The 21,647-nt window shown below is 28.8% G+C and overlaps 2 protein-coding genes across 4 annotated transcripts in view; one reads left to right on the plus strand and one right to left on the minus strand.

The window, feature by feature from the left end:
* LOC113367954 (hemicentin-1-like) overlaps positions 1-21,647 on the minus strand; it is a 251,864-nt gene that overhangs the window by 44,362 nt on the left and 185,855 nt on the right. Inside the window, exon 1 of one of the 3 annotated variants that reach the window (XM_026609524.1) lies at positions 7,205-7,351. The exons of 1 other annotated variant lie outside the window; for it this stretch is intronic. The gene's annotated coding sequence lies outside the window, so the exon portion shown is untranslated. Of the gene's footprint in view, positions 1-7,200; positions 7,352-21,647 lie in introns of those variants that run through there. One more of the 3 variants, XM_026609525.1, reaches the window with a different exon arrangement.
* On the plus strand, positions 7,758-9,778 carry LOC113367956. The gene is made up of 4 exons (XM_026609526.1): positions 7,758-7,868; positions 8,052-8,249; positions 9,390-9,570; positions 9,640-9,778. The coding sequence occupies exons 1-4, from the start codon at positions 7,862-7,864 to the stop codon at positions 9,713-9,715; spliced, it is 462 nt and encodes a 153-aa protein (XP_026465311.1). The 5' UTR covers positions 7,758-7,861; the 3' UTR covers positions 9,716-9,778.

Consider the following 21,647-nt stretch of genomic DNA (forward strand, 5'->3'; position numbering starts at 1 on the left):
TGATAAGATACATGTCCCTTTCAAAAATCCTCAATAATCAAATGATATCTAGGTTTAATTACAAATGACATGCTCTAACAATGAAATATCCACCTATCCATTATCAGCACATCCCCATATGTTCATTTCATTGCTGCTCGGCGAACAAATAATTTTCAATATCCCATAATTCTCGTGGGAAGAGTTCAGGGATTATGGAAGAACAATTTGCGACATGTTTCGTTCTATTTTGTTGTCGCCGCGAATTCGGAGAATTGTTCTGCATGTACGACGATGCCGTGCCAACAATGTGGCGAATGCATTTCAGAGGTGTAGACGGCGGCAGGATTCCCGAGAGCACGCAACCGGATAATACAGATTCTCGAATGATTCAGATACGACTGAGCACTTTAAGTAATAAAATTGTATTTTGAACCCAAGTTGGTAAATAAATTATACTATTGTTGGGGATCTGCCACAGAAGAGAATGATGGATTACTGGATTGATTTTATTGAAATCTATTATTGCTGATTTTCAGTACTCAGGAACTCTGTTCGGTAAATAGACTATACTGTTTTTCATTTATAACAGAACCAAAAAAAAAACAAATAATTTAATTGGAGTCAACAAAATTTGTTAATTTTGCGCATTTTATGTAATTAAATGAATTATACTATTTCTGGGTCTGTATTACAGAACAGAATAAATGACAAAGCTATTTATTCCAGCCAATGCTGACCAATGGTATAGAGTTTTGGGTTGGATTTTTTTAATGTGCTCCGATTTGCATGAAATTTTGTAAACACTCATCTTACCCTTAAGTTCAAAAGTGAAAACAATTCGCACGCCGTCGGCAACCCCAGGGGGGTTAATGCCACCTCTACACCCCCCCAACGTCCTTTTAATGAACTATGAGCAATTTTACCGCAAAAAATGTGTTCAAAAATAAAGTGTAAAATTGTGTAATGTGTTCTAATACATTTTCCCTATAATAAATTCATTTTCAATCCCCTGAAAACTTTACAACCCACAGAAAAAAACAATGTTTAAGAAACACCTAAAAAATAAATTTTAGTATGACAAAAACTTTCAAGTAAAAAGTAAACATTTTATCGTCACTATCTTAATTATCGAAATTTAAACCTTTTTCAACCTTTAAACACACAATTCCTTGATTTTTTTTAACTTTTCTCTCCATTTACTGAACTAATTAGGTTGGTAATTAGTGCGACTTTCACTCTTATATGGTTTCAACTGATTTTTTAAGTTTGCTAACGTAGTTCAAATATAAAATAAGGTTTGCTATTATCCTATAGTATGACTGGTGTTATCTGAGTACAAAAACATCGATTCATCTGTAAAAGAGTGTACGTTTTGTTTCACAATCGTTGAAAGATGAAAAATAAAAGCGAAAATTTTTGTTAAATTATTGGTCATAAAGTCTTAAAAAACGGCAGTATCAAAATTGATTTCCCAAATTTCGTTTTAGTAATTTTCTACTCAAAGATAATTTTTTTTTTTGAAAATTGCTTTAGGAGCTCCAAAATATGTTCCCAAATGGTTGATTCATGTCGACACGAATACACATACCATAAATAAAGTAATAACAATGTCCCTTTTCGGCCGACTATTGTAAATTCATCAAATTTATTGAATGTCCTTTACAGGACAGTTGTAAATAAAAGAGATAATGAAAAAAAGATAAAAAACGTTCTAGTCGTCCAATTAATGATTAAAAAGAAATTGCCTACTTTGTACTGTTATCTCTAACCGAAGAATTAAGTTTAATGTCTACATCAAAAACTGATAAAATTAAACAATGCAGTTTAAAAAAATCGGCCTAATCGGCAAATCGAAACGGTGATTCATTCCATTATTGACATTACATATATATGACTCATCAAAAATGATTCGAGCTCGGTTGGGATGATTGGCTACATCTGCCATCCTGACCTTACACAATCTGATTGCTCTTAGTTTCGTATACTACACAACCTCTAATCTTAAAAAAAAGATAACGACGATAGTGCCAAATTCTACTTGATATAGTTTTTTTGCTAATGAAAACAGCAAGTTTCATGTAAGAGGCATATTTCATACCAGAATTTACCTATAAGTCCTACGTTTATTCGATGTTCAATTTACTTCCGTCGAAAATGCCAAGTAAAATTTTGAACCAAATGTTAATTGCAACTTAAACTAATCAGAAAAAATAGAACAACCACTGATTTGCCATATGATAATGTTTGGTTATATGAAATCAACAGCTTATAGAGCAATATAGAATAAAAATTAATTCTGTTTGTAGTTCAGAAAAGTTAAAAAAAAAGTGCCTGTAAGAATCATTAAATTATACTTATGCAAAAAATAATAAACATACAATGCAACAAACTATTATATGCATAATATTATTGTTTGTTAATTGATCTTATTATCACAAAGTCTATGATGCAAGTCCTTGTTGATCAACTTACTTCAGCAGGTAGAACTCGCTACCTGCTGGAGTGAAATTCTAAACCAAATGAACATGCCCCATCTTCGTACTTTGCTTACATCGAGTTTTGATATTTCTGCTTTGTTACTATAATGCATGCCCGAAACATGATTTAAAGTGCACATGTGTGCAATCAGTGCAACGTTGAAGAGCAGTCATGAGCATAAACGCTCTATCACTCCTCTTATGCAAGTTACTTGGCAATTGTGAAATGTGCGGCATCTCTAAAATGTCTTCAAAACATCGAGAAACGTTTCGGTTACTAATGCGGAATCAATTTCAAAGCCAGACGAGCAAGAAAACCGCATGCTGAACTGCTAGAAATAGCAGAAATCGGAATTGCAACTTTAAGAACAAGTGAAACTATGTAATATCAAATATTGTGGAAAGTACGTTGTTGGATTATGACAGTTATGCGATTGTCATTCGTGAGTGCAAAGTTGTCAAATAATACATATAATATAATGTATATATATATAATACATATAATATAATGAATTTATATAAAGTATATAAATATATACATATATTGATATATTCAATTTAACAGGCATCCATCCATGCAATGGAGAGAAAAACTAAAGTATTTCTTAAAAAAATTAATAGTCCTCCAAACATTTAAATGAGTACAACTTTGACTTGTCTCTAGTGTAAAAATCAAATCATCTGTCAAAAAATTAAACACTTTTTTCAGAAGGTGGAAATTATATAAATACAATCAAAAGAATCTTTATCATCCACAGAAAATCAACTTTAAGAAAAATTTGATAGACTTCTACACGTTCAAATGATAAGTTTGATTCTCCATCCCCTTTTAATGTGAGAACATACAAATTATTTAAAAAAAATACATGAATTTTTGTAATGGTACCAGATATATAAATAAAAACAAAAAAAATATTTTACAGCCATCCAGAAAATTACATCCCTTATAGATACGGCATTGGGTATATCTAATTTTTTATCAATATTTGCTTGTATATATATATATATATATATATATTAGCAATCTCTGCTTATTGTTCTCAAATAAATAGAAGCAAAACAAATTTAAATTAAATAATAAATTATTTCAAAAAATATTTAACAAATTCTAATAGATTTAGAGGTGCTTTGTTTGACTCCAAACCAATTATTTTGAAAAACAAAAGAAATGAAATCCAGACATTATAGAATTATATAATACTTTTTAAAGTTGAAATAAATATAAAATCAAACTCAATTTCAATGTGTAAAACAAGACCAGCAATATGAAATTATTTTTATGGATTTGTCTCTGTATTATATTTTATTTCCACATTATATCATTTTAAGCTAAGTCTTTATATGTAGTCGACATAGATATTTCAATGTATTCAAGATATTAAAATAAGTTAATTATTTAAAAATGGAAATATTTTTTTCCTTATCTGTTTATTTAAGGGTTGAAATATAACAAACTGTGAAACACTGATGTAATTTGTAAATATTTATTTCTCCTTTAGATTTTACAATTGTCTGATATCATAAAGTAATTAAAATATTGTTGTTTCTGATAAAATATTGCAGGTAGTGAATTATGAGATTGTAGCCCGTCTACGATTTCGATTACTCTGATCTGATTTTGGATACCGTAACCCTATTTTTAAGCAGCTTGACCGATTTTGGCCTGGATGGACTGTCGATTAAATATAAATATTAATATTTCAAATATCAATTATTACATAACATATATTGGTATATAACTAACTGTAAAATATTACAGTTCATACTATTATTTTATATTATTAAATTCCAATTTCGTCCTAGAACAAAATTGCTTTCTGATAATGTACTTTTCCTTATAGTGATTTGTGTCTAATGATGCGTAAAAAGCCAAACGATTTTATTACATTTAGCAGACGTTTAACGGTACGTTCAAATATTTTTCTATCGGTAAAAGTTTCTATAAAGCTACAAATTTTATAGCCGTTTTATCTACTTTGCAACGAAATGAACGTTTTAGATGCTTTGGTAGTTTCAGTACGTAATTAGAGTTCTGTGCCAATCAAAAGGGCCATAAAATAAACAGGTATTGGTAATTGACTTTCAATCAATTATTTATTGGGAATGATGTAAGTTGTCATATAGTAGAAATAAACTAGTGGTGCATTGCATATCGTGCCTTGAGGCAAATTTCTGAAACTTTCCGTACCTGAATGAAATATTCGAAAATATAGAAAATATTTTAGAACAATTCATAGTATATATTTAATAATGTGAATGTACTATTGCTAACCAATTTTGAACTTCCTTTTATTCCTTTGATCTTCCAAGTCAAAGAAATAAAATATTGAAATATTATTATGTACTTTACTATATCCATAGGTAGGTGAATATATCATTTTAACTAGTTCCAGAGTACACAGGAATAAAGTTACTCTGGGAACGAACAAAACAAATATTGAAGTGTTCTTTTATATATCGTTAGCAAACGATGGAACTATTCTATGCAAAATGCATTTATTTCACCGTATACTACAGCAGTATCTACTCCAGAGAAACTGCTGGAAAAATTCCAGTGACTTTGTAAAACAGTATAAAAATACTGTATCTGCTGAATGCATTTGAACTTTCGTTGAATGATAAAATATTAATATAAAGAACAATCTTGTGCATGTAGGAAACTCGCTCATCAAAATTTATGTCATGAGCATAAACAATTTTATTATGGATACTTCAAAAGCATCCGATATTTTATGTATGTATATAAAACGTATTCGAAAATGATGAATTAATAATTTGATACTTAAAGTATGAAATCATAATTATAATCCAAAAATAAAATTTATCTATCAAAAAGATTATCAAAAACAGATAGTGTTAGCAATGCAAATAATTATTCTCATTTACCTATATTCCCGGCAAAGTAATATTTACATTTGAATAAATTGAAGCTACAATATTGTATTGATAAGTATAGGCGATCGAAAAATATTACGTAATTTAGGATACGTATGTAATATGTATTTGAGCAAAGCCTCAAACTTTAGGATACGTATAATATATGTATTTGAGCAAAGCCTCAAAGCCTAAAAATAAAATATTTTTATATAAAATGTGAAGTACATCTTTATTGATAACTGAAAAAATTATTAGACATAAATGTGTTCAACGTCAATATTTAGTTATCTGTCGCGACTAGCAAATCACTAATTAATTACGACAGAAATATCATTATTAATTACTGTAAATAAATAATATCTGCTTGCAAAGTATCAAACAAAAATTCATCAAGAAAACTTATCATTTGAGAATAATTATTCACAATGTTTAGAATACTGTTAATATTTGTGACTGTAGTTAGTGTAAATGCAAAAACAGGTAATAATATAATTATGAATACTCAGTGAATTTTTTTGATTGCTATTTAATTATTGTAAAAAATACTCAGTATAGAAAGATACAATTGTTGTGCCCAAAAATTTTTGTTCAAACGTGTATTTTTTGGTAGATTGTGCGCAGCTGGAAACGCCTACGTTCTCATGGGTTGATATGATACAAGAAGCAAAAAATTTAATTTCATTCAAAAAATATAATACTACAAATATGAAGTATTATGTCATGACACCGAGGTAATTATTAAATTATTTTACCACAATACACGAACATCTAGATAACATTGTTTTGGGTCCAAAGGTCATATCCAAATTTTGTTAACGCCGATGGTGAGAACATCGACTGGTCGCTACTGGATTGCAAGAACAAACAAATTTTGTTTAATTGTCATGGATGGGATGGCAGTGCCCTACAGTCGATTTTTATTGATATAGCAAAAAGTACGTTCAATATATTTTCAGATATTAATTTCTCGCTAAATAAGAATGCAATTGATTTTTATTCTAGCATTCGTCGAACAGTATAAAGGTTGCTCGGTGTCAAGTGATTATTCCGGCGCTTCGATAAGACGCAATGTTATTTTCGCTTTTAGCAAATCAGAGGACATCGCAGAGTCGATGGCCGATTACTTGACGAACAATATTTGCCAAGTTGTTACAAATTGCTCGCAAAATCTGCAATTGCATGGACACAGCTGGGGCGCGCATACATGCGGAATTGCCGGCTATAAATTGGGACAAAGAGGTTTTAAACCTTACAGACTTATAGGTAAGTGCCCACGTGCAATTTATCATTGAATGTATGAATTTCATAAATTTCAAATTCTGGGTCATTTGGGAAACGTATCACTATCGTTGCGATTCAATGGCATTAAATCTGGCAACGTTTTGAAAATGCAAGGAAAGAGATTTCTGACTTTCAGATTGAAAAACAAACTAATATATTTCACAACGTTTGAATTGTGAATAGATTCGATAAACAATTACATTTAAGTAATAATTAAAATCAAATTTACTTCATTTGTGTATCTAGTCGCAACGTTTGGGAGTATTTGACCTAAGTTGTTGATTATAAAGTGTAATAATTTATTATCAAATTTAAATTGAAACTTAAAAAAAAAATCAAAAATGTTCAAACACTTTATCACAACATCAAAGAAATAATTATAATAAAATTAAAAATATATTATCTGAATGTTATGTAATCACAACTACAGTCAACACTCCAATAACACGTAAAATTGAAAGAGCTCCGAAACAACCGACGGTGTACATAGCTACGATATAACCCGGGATGTTAATACAAACATATTGTAAAAAATAAAATAATATATAATTAAACTTATATTTAAGAAAAATGCAATACTCACTTACCGAATTCAGTTATGAAGAAGTCCAAGCACAAGCGTAGCTAACAAATCTCACTAACATAAAACTGTCCTGGTTTCTTAGGTAACACGCCATTGATCATGTTACTACTAAACGCAGGTACAAACTGATCCAGAAAGTGCGATCGATGCGATAATTTTAACAAACCATAGACCAACAATTCCGCATTGTATAGACAAGAACTTCGGTTGGTAATCAAACCACTTGAAGTTGTATCAAACTACATTTTTTTGTGTATCGAAAATAATTCAGATTTTATTTTTAATTATGACTATAGTTCTAATATACCTATTTTAAACAAATAATTTCAACTTTGTCATTCAATTTATATAATTCTTATAAATATTAGAGAATGTTACAATATTAATAATAAAATATTTGAAAACATTCAGCATTTCTCTAACAATCCGTTACGGTACGGGAAGTTCCAGCAATTTGCCTTAAAGCACAATGCCATACACCCCACTAGTTTATTTTTGCGATAAACTGTACACTGTGTGGGAAAATAATCAGAAACGCTGCGCCTACTTGAACAAATTTGGCGCGATTTTCGAATCTAAATCGTCAGTTGGGGTTAAAGAAAGTATACTTTATATAATCATTACTAGTGAATGTACACTAGCGTTTTTGCATTAACAAACTATGAACGGTAAGATATGAATGCACTACTGATTACATTTTGATCAATAATTAATATCTAACTGTTGACAAAAACAGGTAAGGTTTCACACTTTATTATATATGTGTCTGTAAAAAACAAAACATGTTCGTATCATACTATAAATGACTAAATGCAAGCACATTGCTCACGTTAGATAATAATAAATTCTAGCAAGCGATGCCGCTGGTCCATATTTCAACAAACTGCAACCCGAAGATCCAACGAGGCATATGACACGCGAGAGCGCAAGTACAGTGATTAATATAAAAACATCATCGCTCGCCGGATCCGGCCGGCCGGAGTGGGCTCATCAGACGCAGTACATCGGCCTTTGCGGGAGCGCCCAAGACCAGTGCCCCGGCAGGGGAAGTAAGTAGACGAGATCGAATATATTTTTACAATCTTATACCATCAGACTATAATCAGTTCAGGGGGCGTCCATTAATCACGTGAGCGAGTTTTAAAGGATTTTTGGACCCCCTCCCCCTTGGTGATACATAATAATATTCAAAATTACTCCCTCTCCTCCACCAAACATCACGTGTATTTTTTGTTACGTGATAAAACTGTAAAATGGTTGAATTTAAAAAAAAAACAGTTCAAAAATAAATACACGTGATATCTTACTATACCCCCACTTCCCCCACGTGATATTTCGAAATTTTTTGTCAAACCCCCCCTTTCCCTAAAAACCTCACGTGATTAATGGATGCCCCCTCAAATATATTTTGACTAGCATGATCCGCATATACAAATATTCGTGTATATTTTGATTAGCAATTAATGACTTATGGGATGAAAAACTTGATTTTTGAGTTGTAGATAACTAAACTTCGATCAAAATAGTAGACCTGGATTGTTCTACCTCATTTATTGAATTTCTTAAATAAATCTCTTCATTTCACAAAAAAATATTTTAACCAGTACAATAGCTAATAACATTTTTCTATTTGCTGATTACTATTTAATTATTGATAAAATAATATATATATATATATATATCAAATTAAAAATTAGATTTTATTTGAACTGATATATGAGAATAAAACTTACTTTGAAAAGATTTGCATCGTAAATTTGCCATTTTTGCCACAAATCAATAATAAACCAAATTTAATTTGAGAGTGCACGTTAACGGTGATTAGTACAAAACACAGAACCGAATAATTTAACTCGTATGGTGCATATTAAGATTAAGATTTATTTTATTATTGTTTATATATATTCAATTGAAAATTTTAATTTTAGTTGAACTCATTATGAGAATATTATCTTATTTGAGAAGATTTTTCATTATAAATTTGCCATTTTTATTCTGAATGAATAATAAGCTATCTTTGATTTAAGAGTGCACGTCAACGGTGATCAGTACAAAACACAGAACCGATTAATTTATGATTCATATAAAGGGTTATTAAAAGTTAATTATATTTATGCTAGTTTTGACTTCTAATATGTATAAGTTAAGTGATTTATGATAAGAAATAATTTTTCTTTATATTATTTCAGAAAAATCATCAGGTGGCTGCGACCACATGTTATCAATGTACTACACAAAATCCAGCATGCACAAAAATTTTCCGCTAATAAGTCTTCGCGAATGTTCTGAATGTCCTTACAAATCAGCAATATCTGAACCATCAGATGAGCAATGCAAAGGGGAATTAGATAATCTTGGTTGGCAATCCAAGTAAGCAAATTTTCCACGAAATATATCTTACAAGCAATATTGATTTTTACTAATATCATGTTATTTCAGAGGCAAACCTGGTATTTTTGTGATAAAAACATTACCTGTGTGTTTGAATCTAACATTGGACGTCGATTTAGGCTAACTGAAAATCATTATGTAGAATAATATAGTGAAAAGAGAAAAAAAATGTATTCTTATAGAGATCAGAATAATAAACATTGTATAGTTATAGAATACATAATGGTTTTTTAATTTACGCGCTATAAAAAAATAGAAAAAATGTTTTTTTATAAATTGACTAATTGTGTATTAAATTGTCATCATCATTTTGTTGTATAATGTTCCATATCGTTTCGCGGTGAGTAGTTACAGCAAACTAAATATTCATTTCATTATCGTCATTAATGTTTTTCACTGTTATAATTTTATGGCTGCCATCATAAATTATATTTAATTTGTTTATTTCAATTTTCAGTAAAAAACGTTATATATATAATTTTTAATTACATCAATATTATGGCATGTCTACAAACTATCGGCTGCATCTCGTTAGATTGTGGTGATTTTCCATATTAAAACCTATTGTTAATTACTGTAATTTTATGTAATAAATACCACAAGATTCATGGTTATATATATATATATATATATATATATATATATATATATATATGAATAAATAAATGTGTATGTATAAAATATTCAATTTCAATAAGCTTGGTAAACTACATGCAAATTGCAAATTCCTAAATTTGCATTAAAACTGATAACTATTCCGCGAATTGGTAGTTAAGGTATACGTAAAATGAACATATATATTCGTTGTGCTAAAAAAATTATTATTACGTATCAAAATGAAGTGGTGCAAATTTTTATTTGAAGTATTTATTTTCAATTACTTGCTGTTCAGTGCATTTTATATAATTGTTGGACGTGAGTAAATAATAATCATATTTGATCGTGTGTCGAAATCATGTTACAAATTAATTAAATGTTGTATTAATACTGTTAATTCAAAATTTGTTTGAATAAATATAATTGTTTGTATAAATATAATTTTTATTCATTATAAAAATTAAATACTAAGTTCAAATGGAATAACTCGATAGATTTATGTTATATTGGACAATTTGAAATATTATAAAGTAATGATTAATGAAAAATATAATTGTGCAAAGTCCTATTGAGGACACGATGTGATTCATTAACAAGTCATTAACAAATGTGCAAAAATATTAAGTTATTCTATCATATAAATTATCTTAGGATTAGATTGCCCAATTCGGGAAAATAATGACTCCCGAAACTGGACAGAAACATTCGGTGAAATTGCTGCTGTGGTGTCGACAAAGACATATAATAATAGTAAAACTAAGTATTATGTAATGACATCAAGGTAAGATGATAGAATTGTTTTATACAAAAATACATATATTATTCTTGGGTGATCTTGAGGGCAGTCGAAAGACAAGATTGTTCAAGTTTTTGGAGAAATGTATTTTAAAAAGAAAAGAAAATTTCATTAGGCGCAGTAGATTATTCAGGGCATTTCTGCAAAGATAATTAAATTAAAAATTATAAATACTATAATAGAAATATTATTATAAATTAAGTAGCATTTAATAATTTTCTAAATAGATTTTTTTTAAATAGAATAAATATCATTAGGAATCTATTATAGTTCTGCTCCTCAGTATGTAAATCCAAATGGTAATCAATACGACTGGTCAAATACAGAATGCCGTGGAAAACCTATACTTTTCACTTGCCACGGTTGGTTATCAGATGGAAATCAAACATGGACTTACGATCTACTATCTAGTATGTAATGAAATGCCAAATTATATAAAAACTAGCAATATTTTCTCAATTAATAATTTTTTCCAGCGTTCGTGAAAGAGTATGGAGGCTGCGGCGTAGCAAGTAGTTACGACGATGCAACTAAGAATTATAATTATTTTGCCGCAGCATGCGAAACTAATAATATAGCTGAAGGTCTGTCGGAGTATATTTTCAATAATATATGTAAAGTGACGGATTGTAGAAAAAAATTATATATTGTTGGGCACAGCATAGGGGCTCACAATTGCGGCGTTGCTGGGTATCTTCTTAAGCAAAAAGGAATTGTCGTGCCGAGAGTTATAAGTGAGTAAGATAAGTGAAAAATATCTAAAAGATACAGTTTTTGTCTCTTAATTAGGTATATATATTCACTATCAACACTGAACATCGTACTCAGTGCATAATATTAATGTTTCACTATATCATTTACATGTAATTAATGTTTCAGCCGCCGATGCCGCCGGCCCTGCCTACAATATAGCAAACGTTTCGGACTCATCAATCCACTTAAGTCGAGAGAGTGGTGCAACGGTGATTAATCTAAAGACCACCTGTATTGCAGGTGATAGCAAGTCGGAGTGGGTGCATCAGCAGCAAATCATAGGAAGTTGCACTTGCACTCAGAACCAATGCAAGGCACTAGGTCAGATTATTTAATTTAAATAAAGGATACACTTTTTAAAACAGATTTAATATTTTAATAGGGTATTTTAAACACTTTGTCTTAAGAAAAGTTACATCAACGTCCAGCTATCTGGAACTGAACGAGTTGCTTCAACGAAAATCACAATTTTTCAAAATTTTTCTAATTATCATGATTCTAATAACCAGCACAATATCTTATATAATTTGTTTTTTCCTTTCTGATTGCCATTTAATCATTGTTAAAAAAGATAATGATAATACATTATCTGCTAATTACAAATGGCTTAGATAATTATAACCTGAATCATTTCAATGAGTAAAATCTCTTGAACAGAGTTAGAATGTCCAAACATAGTTCATAAGAAGGTATACAATGACAATCATCATTGAGCTGTATCAAATGCCCTAAAATTTTATTTGATTAATATAGTTTTTTTTCTATTTTTTTAGATGTTAGCTGCAACCACCAACTAGGCATCTACATGATTAGATCCACTATGCAAAATACTTTTCAATATATAAAATTAAAAAAAGTTGATGACAAACACATTTACACTTGCTCAAATCCAAAGTATGTAGAACCAAGGGTTGAAGATAATTTGGGATGGACATCAGAGTGAGAAAATTATTTTTGAGTGGATATTGAGTAATAAAAATATCTCAAGCATTTTTCAATATTTTCAGGGGCAAACCAGGAATTTTTAAAATTGGAAAACTAGAAACATGTTTAGATATCTCTGACTCATTAAACCAATCATCAAGAAGAAGCTTACTAAACAGAAAAAGGAGATATAAAAGAAGACATAACTTACCAAAAATTCATAATAAAAGATCTAAATTTGAATGAAATAATAGAATAATAATGATAGTAAATTGTAGCATATTTAAATAATGTCACTTGTAGTTAATAAAAATGATCGTATTATTTTAGTTATCCAATTACGAGTATATATATTTCATAGACAATCTAAATCATTTTTAAAACAACGTAATTGAAATATTATGCAAATTTATATAATGATCTTTACCTTCGAAAAATGTAATCATAATTTATAAAGCAATCTTAGTATTCTGAGAAATGAATACTACGAGTAGAATGTGAGTTATAGAAATTCTATAACAAAGTATTCTTATAAAATTATTAATGATTCTTCTAACAAAATGTTTAATATTAATAAAGTTGTTTTGTGCATTATATTACATATAGATAGCAGTGTACAATCAGAAAGTAATAATATAAGTAAGATAATGAAAAATATCAATCATCATTTGTTCAATAAATTATATTGTATATATACTTAATATACGTATTAAGTTTGAAATATAAAGTTTAAAACTGAGTTTCTAATAGAGTAAAGCAGTGAGAAAAATTGTTACTATGATAATAAAATTTAGTAAAGTATCTTAATAATCGTGAAAAATGAAAATTAAATCCACTTTTGATTTTTGAGGTTGTCCAATGCTTTCTGGATACAGACAATCTGCAGAAGATGTAATTATAGCTACTCAAGCTATATTCAGCACAAACATTTATAATAATAGTGCAACAAGATATTTTGTTATGACACCAAGGTAATGGAATAATATACGATCCAAATAAACCTAATATTTTAGATCAAGTATTTTAAATCCACAACGTTTGGTTTCATACAGATCAAATCCGTATTTCGCAAATCCAGATGGTCATTCGTTCGATTGGGCAAAATCCGAATGTACTGGAAAATCAGTGTTTTTCAATTGTCATGGTTGGTTAGGTGATGGAAATGCTACATGGATTTATGCATTGCTTTCAAGTGAGGAATAAACATACTTTAAAAATAATAAATAAAATGACAATTATAAAGAATAATTGAGGCTAATTTTTTTCTCGATGTCTCACTATCTTCAGTTATACATAGTTTATTTAGTGAATCAGAACGTACATTATATGTAGATAATTTTTTTTGCATTTACATTTTTCACAACATGGAGATGCTGCAGTAATTAGCTCCATTCTATCATTAATTATTTTTTATTTTTATTTCTATAATTTTTGATTGCTAAAATTAATGTGTATATAATTTGAATTTCTCAGCTCCCAGGAGTTCAAGTGCTTCCAAATTGTATAATAAAAAATAGCTGGAAGTTTTAGATCTTAATATTAACTTTAAGATAGTCTGGACCCCAACCAAAGTTTCTTATGGAAATAGCAAGGGTAAAAATCCATTTGTTTTTTTTTTTAAATTTTGTAACTTAGCGACGAGTGAATAAAAATTTATTACAATCACTGATTTGTTACTAACTTATAATGAAAGAAAATATATTTATTTTTATTGGTTATCTACATGTTGTTAAGCGGACTTTACTTTCAGAAGTGAACAACTAGTTCAATTAAAACACTCCGCTACCCCCTCTACCAGGGGTAGCAACAATTCCGTATAAAGCTTAATGCCCTGAAGTTTGTCACCTTCATGGCCAATATAATAAAACGAAAAGACTTCCGAACACTATAGTTAAAACCATTTAAAATATTATTGGCATACCAGTAGTTTTATCAAAATCACAAACTAGTAATCCTGATTTTTTGCAACTTGAGCTCTCAGTTTTGTAGTGTTACTTGACACTTTGAGAAGGTTGCAATATCTGTTGCAATAAACAGATTCCGTGATTAATGTCAAAAATATGACGTTCAAACTTTGTTCATAAATCATGCAATGCTCTGGAACTTCTATCAGTCCACATATTTAATGACTTCAAATACAGTATATTGGTCCTAGATTAATAACTTTAAATATTCTAGCTTACGTCGACGAGTTCGGCGGTTGCGCCGTGTCCGGCGATTACCCCGGCGCTGTCAAAAGTTACAGGTACCTCTCGGCTGCCCAGGAGACGAACAATATTGCTCAGGGTTTATCCTCGTACATTATGGATAATATTTGCAAAGTTACCGATTGCTCCGAACGTTTGCTGCTGCACGGAGTCAGTTTAGGTGCACACACATGTGGGGTTGCCGGATATTTGTTGAAACAGCGCGGGGTTATAGTACCGCGAATGATTGGTGAGCAATCAGATTACGGAAACTGGAAATTGGGTTATTAGAATATTACATCAGGTATTTAATTAAATGAGAGCATAATTTGATTACTGCAAAATCCTTGGGATTAAATGAAACTGTGTTTAAATTATTTAAAACCGCAAACGTTTCTGTTAGTTGAATTACGTACCGGGCAACTGCGCGCATTTCTGATACGAGAGTAATATTTAATGCTTCATGCATTAGGGAATTAATTCTAATTTGTGTTGCATAAACAAGATGATCGATTAGTATTTTGAGTAAATTTACACTCATTTACACAAATTGCATAAATAACTCTCAAAACAAGATGATCGATCAGTTGTCGAATAATGTCTATTTATTAAAACAGGCGCGTTGATGGTAAGACAAAATTATAAGAATTTGGCAAAAAGATCGATCATATGATAAGAAATTATAATTCTGTAATTGCAGTATATTTTAAGGGTATTAAAGAATCGACTAATAAAGCAATAATAATATATTAGGGTGGTTGTTGATTCGAATTTCCTTGCTCACAAAGGTTCAAATGCTTCGAAATTGATAAAAAAAAATCTCTGAAAGTTTAAGCTCTTAATATTAACCTGAAGATATTCTAAAATTCAATCAATTATTTAGTTCTTATGAATTTTATAACTTAGCGACAAGAGAATCAAAATAACATTGATTTTGCATATTTTGATCACAAATAAAACAATTACAATAAAAATTTGATATATTTTATAAAATGAGTATTTATTCAGAAAGAAGAGCCAAGAAACTTTGATTGGAGTGCGGACTGTCTTAAAGTTAATATTAAGAGCTAAAACTTTAAGAGAATTGTTTTTTCAATTTTGAAGCATTAAAATAGCTCCATTGAAAGCATTTGAGTCTTATAAATACATATTTACAAAAAAAAATTATTTGAAGTAGCTGTAACATATCTTTTTGAACCAAAAATAAAAATAATTGAAATGATTTTTTTTTACATATATATTGTTACACAAGAAATTTTTTTTCAAAGTGTTTATAAAGTAGATGTAAACACAGAAGTAAAACGTATTTCCATTTAGCAAGTGATGCTGCGGGCCCTGTTTACCATTTATATGATGAAAAAGATTCTCATTTGCATTTAAGTAAAGAAAGCGCGGCCTTTGTAATGAACATTAAAACATCATGTATATTTGGATCCAGCCTGATATCCTGGGCACACCAGACTCAAATAATTGGAGACTTTTGTGGGTGCCAACAAAACCAGTGTCCAATGGCAGGTAAATGATTTTTATGCTATTTAAAAGCAGACAATTTTTTGAAGTAAAATTTTATATTACATAGATGAAAGCTGTAGTCATTCATATTCGGTTATTGTTACGAGATCAACGATGAGGAAAAAATTCAAAAACATTAAGATAAAAAAATGTAGAAGATGTTCATGCATTAACACGTCATACGTTTATCCTCCCGTGAGTGAGAGTCTTGGATACAAATCCCAGTAAGTAGTATAATCCTATCCTACTACAAACTCTTGCATAAACATATATACATATATACAGTGGTGTTGTCGAGCCGGAACGCGCCGGAACGTCGTTCCGGCAAATCATTTTTGAGCCGGAACGCGTTCCGGCAAGAAAAAATATAAAAACATCGCTACATACAGAAAATGATTTAATAAGTAAATTTTATAAGTTATTATTCAACTAATTTTTATTAAATGTTATTATTGTAATAAACATACATATATGTGCACAAAATGAGTTTTGTAATAATTTTTGTTTCTTTCCTTTTTGAACGGAACTGGAAAAACATGAAAACCGGTTTTAGAACCGGTTTTAGAACCGGTTTTTAAATTTTAGCGTTCTGGCAAAAAAATATTAGCACAAAACCACTGGTTTTATCAAAGTCGTTTTTAATTTAGTAACAAATTGAGGTGTATGAACTTCTTATAGAAAAAATAATATTTATAAATTAAATCTTACATTCATTCGCATTTCTTATACGCTAACATCTACATCATAGGTTCCTATTCATGTATTTTTATAGCCTTACGTGTGCCTATACGTTGCATTCTATACTACACGCCTTACATCTGTACCATACGCTATATTTCATTATACAAAATTTTCTCAAATCCCTACATTGTATACCGAATACACCTAACCTATATCTACTATATATCCTATTACCTATAATTTCCCTTACACGCTACATTAACCCTACCGAGATTCGAACCCGGGTCCGCCGCGTGGCACGCGACGACCTTATCCACTACACCACCGTAACGCTACAATCAACCGTCTTTTTTCGCGTGTCGTCGCGCCACCTTAGTATTAATTACCTAATTAATTAGAAAATGACCCGCGGAAACAACAGTGCGTCCCATATTATATTATTAGTGGGGGTATCCGATAGGGTAGTGGTTAAGGTGCGCGACTTCCACGCGGAGGTCCCGGGTTCAATTCCCGGTATAGACAATAGGTAGGTAGAGATAATACATAGAGCGTAAGGTAAACCTATATAATATAGGTGAATATATAAATTAGACAGTAGTATTTATAAGAAGTAAAAGGTATGTAGGTATATAATAAGTTAATGACGGTATAGATATCTCACGGTATGATAGATAATAGATATCTATATATGATATACAATAATATAGTATAGTATGATAGGTAATAGGTTATCTATCATATTATTAATAGAATATATAAATTAGACAGTAGTATTTATAAGAAGTAAAGGGTATGTAGGGTATATAATAAGTTAATGACGGTATAGATATCTCACGGTATGATAGATAATAGATATTTATCGATGATATACAATAATATAATATAGTATGATAGGTAATAGGTTATCTATCATATTATTAGGTTAAGTCTTATAAAGTATTGTAACAAATCTTGAGTACTTTTATATCATAATAAATACCTGTAGGTATTAATGAATACAAATAATACCAGAATAAATATGATTAATGTCATTGAAGAATATAAATTATGTACTCAATGATTCCCTCATACTTGTACAATTTAATGTATAGACTAGCTGTGTATAATAGAGTTAATTATATAAAAAGTCAATATATTAGATTTGTGAGTTCTTATCGAAATATATCAAATTTTTTGAACCGGTTTATGAACCGGATTTTAAATTTTAGCGTTCCGGCAAAAAAAATATTAGCACAACACCACTGCATATATACATATATACATACATACATACATAACCTACCTACCTACATACATCCATAATTCACATATCGCACCTATTTCCAAAAAAAACATTTTCAATCAAGTTCCATAATAATTAACAGTTTTATAATTTCAAACAAATAGTATTGATAATTTCAAAATGTTTATACATTCATATAAATCATTGATTTTGGATTATCAATTATGTTAATTTTATGCTTAATAATTCATCATTGAGAAAATTAATGTGATTACTTATCATAAATCCATATATTATACTTTGACCAAATGTATAATTAACTTTCACTAAGCAAGTAAAAATTAAGTTTAATTCAATACTGGCGATATATTTTAAAATTATTTTTTTTAAATATTAAAATATTGAAATTGTAACCAGACATATAAAAAGCGAGATCTACCCAAACATGTTTTCTTACAATTTTTATAGGGGTCTTCATGGAGTTTTCCTGCGCAAAGAAAAATTACATACGTGCCTAGATTTATCAATTCCATTCAAAAACAAAAATCCCGAAGATCATCTCTAGTGCTTATAAAAGTTGGTGTATATAAAAATATTTCCATTATAATTAACATGTGCTACTGTATCTGTCAGCAAATATAAAAAACCATAGAAAAAGAATGAATGATAGAAACCTTGTAGAATTATAGGAACTATGAAATGAGTACGCAATCTTGAATTCATTTTATAGCCATGGCTAAGAAATACCATATAAATTAAAGTCAATTACTTAATGCTGTTTAGTTCAATCAGCGATGGTTACCAGGAAAGTGTTCATTTTTGAAGTGATTTTTATTGTGGCAGTTAATGGATTCACAAATTCAAGTATGTAATTCTATAAAGTTTACATTATAGTAAAATTTGTATTTTGTATTAATAAACAAATATTATGAATATAATAGTGTCTTATTTATGAACAATCAACAGAATACATTATTTGCGATAAAAAAAAAATTAAGTTTTTAATGAATGGCTAAATAGTTAACCATCCAAGATTCAAAATTTGCTGTTAGGATTTAAATTTTACACGTTTGTTGAGGTTTGCTAAATTCTCATTTATACAAACATCGAATATAAGTAAATCGAAATATACTTCGAAATATAAATATACATCGACAATAAATAAATAAATAATTATAATTGTATTGGAAATTCTCAAAATCGTTACATTTTAATATTTTTCATTGTTATTTCATAATCTTGTAAATATATTAATTAGTGCTTCTCATTTTTTGGTACTCTATTTCACTTATTTGTATGCACTGAAGTTGGGACAAATCAAGTTTCGAATCGTATGCTATTATAATAAAGACAATTTTGTTCATTAAATTATTAAATGGCTGTTATTAGATCAAATTAGATAGACTGATATCTATATAAATTATTTAATTGGCATCGTTGCACTAATTTCTAATAGTAAAATAATATCAAAATTCTATTATATTAAATTTAGAATCTTTTAGGTTTCGAGTCTGTGTCACATTTAATCACAGTTTCATTTATATCAAATTAATATGACTGTTCTCTAAAGCCGTTGAAATATTTTGAAAGTGATTTCACTCGAAAGACGTCTTGCGTATAATTATGTAGCGTAAATTGCTGACCGTGACAAAGACAAAATTATGACACCATTGAATAAAAAAAATCTTATGAATTCAAACAAGCGCTTGTTAATTTGAATCAATACACAATTATAGCAAAGAATTAAATTTTTTGTCGAAGTTCGTATAAGAATACTTTTGTGATTCATCAACAAACAAAATATTGGTATGAGGTTTTGGGTAATAATGATTGAATTAATGTTTCTATTAAATTGATTCTAATGACATTGGCCTATTTTATTCTGTTGAATATTTATTTATCTCTTTATATCAAATTTAATAATATGAATCGCATGCTTTACATGAGGATGCCCCATGGCTACAGGCGGCAAAAACTTGCCATTCAAAGATATAGTTCAAGATATCGGTGCCATTGTCAGCACGCAACGGTACAATATCAGCGAATTAACGTTCTTTGTAATGACACCTAGGTGAGTGTAATGACAGGATAGAATTAACTTGACAAGGTACCAATTAATTTTATTTAATTGGTTTTATATACATATGGTTTTATACACTTATTTATAAACAGAATTAACAGTATCCTACTAACTATTGTAATTAAGCGCAGACACACTCTCTATGAAACCAATTGCTGGATAAATAACGATTCGTATTATTAATGATTACTCAAATAATAATAAACTATATCCAATTCCAAGTGTAATTTTTTTTTACGTTTTTTCAATTTTATATTCAACTTTTAAATTTATATCAATAGTAATTATAATATATAATTATTTATAATTAATAATAAATATATTATTTGAAATAGTTTGCGTTTAAATTTAAATTACAATTATAAATTTCTGCTTAATCGTACATAATTTACTGATTATTCCACATATTTTTTTTTATATTTTTACAACTTGGTCCTCATCTTATCTTTCGTAAAATTACAAGAAGGGGATATATATATATATATATATATATATAAATTTTAAATTTACTGATTAAATATAACAATTTTTTATGTAAATCTAAACAATATTAAAAGATTATAAGATTTTACCTTTAATTACATTTAGTTACCTGTACACAATTCCACATATAAATGTTTTTTTCTATATTTTTAACGCAATTTAAATTATGATTTTGTGATTATTACACAGTTTACTGATTACACACTATTCCACATACAAATTTTTCTCTAACATATTATGAAAATCAAATGTTTCTGGTAATATTTCGTATTTAGTAAAAATATAACGCTTTAAAGTTCATATATAAAATTTATTGATAGATTATTAATACTAATGACATTTAAAATAATATTTTGTGACTATTACGCAATTCATTGTTTATAAATATTATAACAAACATTCCATCTATAAAAAAATTTACTCTATATTTTATAAAATTGATAATCTTGATATCATTGTAATATTTGCTATAATTATTACATTTTGTAATTTAATTATTATTATTTTCACCGTGAATATTTATTTAGAATAATATATAATGAATATTACAAAATTTATTGATTACACACAATATCACATTTAAATTTTTTTCGGATATCTTTACTTCGGTGTAAAAACTCTACATATTAAACATAATAATTTATAAAAAAAGTGTGCTGATTAAAATAATATTTTAAAATACATTCGACTAGACAATTGTATCCTTGTATATTTAATTTACTAAAATGAAAAATCTAATGTATAAAACATTTTACATTGCTAAATTATTCACAGAAAAGTTGTAATTTGTTTACAGAGTAGTTTGTGCGTATGTATGTCAAT

The sequence above is a fragment of the Ctenocephalides felis genome, unplaced genomic scaffold (genome assembly GCF_003426905.1).
Source record: "Ctenocephalides felis isolate EL2017-DRISC unplaced genomic scaffold, ASM342690v1 CF-g0.4_SCAFFOLD_01170, whole genome shotgun sequence".
In the NCBI taxonomy this organism is placed as follows: Eukaryota; Metazoa; Arthropoda; class Insecta; order Siphonaptera; family Pulicidae; genus Ctenocephalides; species Ctenocephalides felis.

Coding starts and splice junctions, on each gene's coding strand:
- LOC113367956 (XM_026609526.1), top strand. Junction 8,250..9,389: donor CCAGTGCCCCGGCAGGGGAA/GTAAGTAGACGA, acceptor ATATTATTTCAG/AAAAATCATCAGGTGGCTGC. Junction 9,571..9,639: donor AATCTTGGTTGGCAATCCAA/GTAAGCAAATTT, acceptor ATGTTATTTCAG/AGGCAAACCTGGTATTTTTG.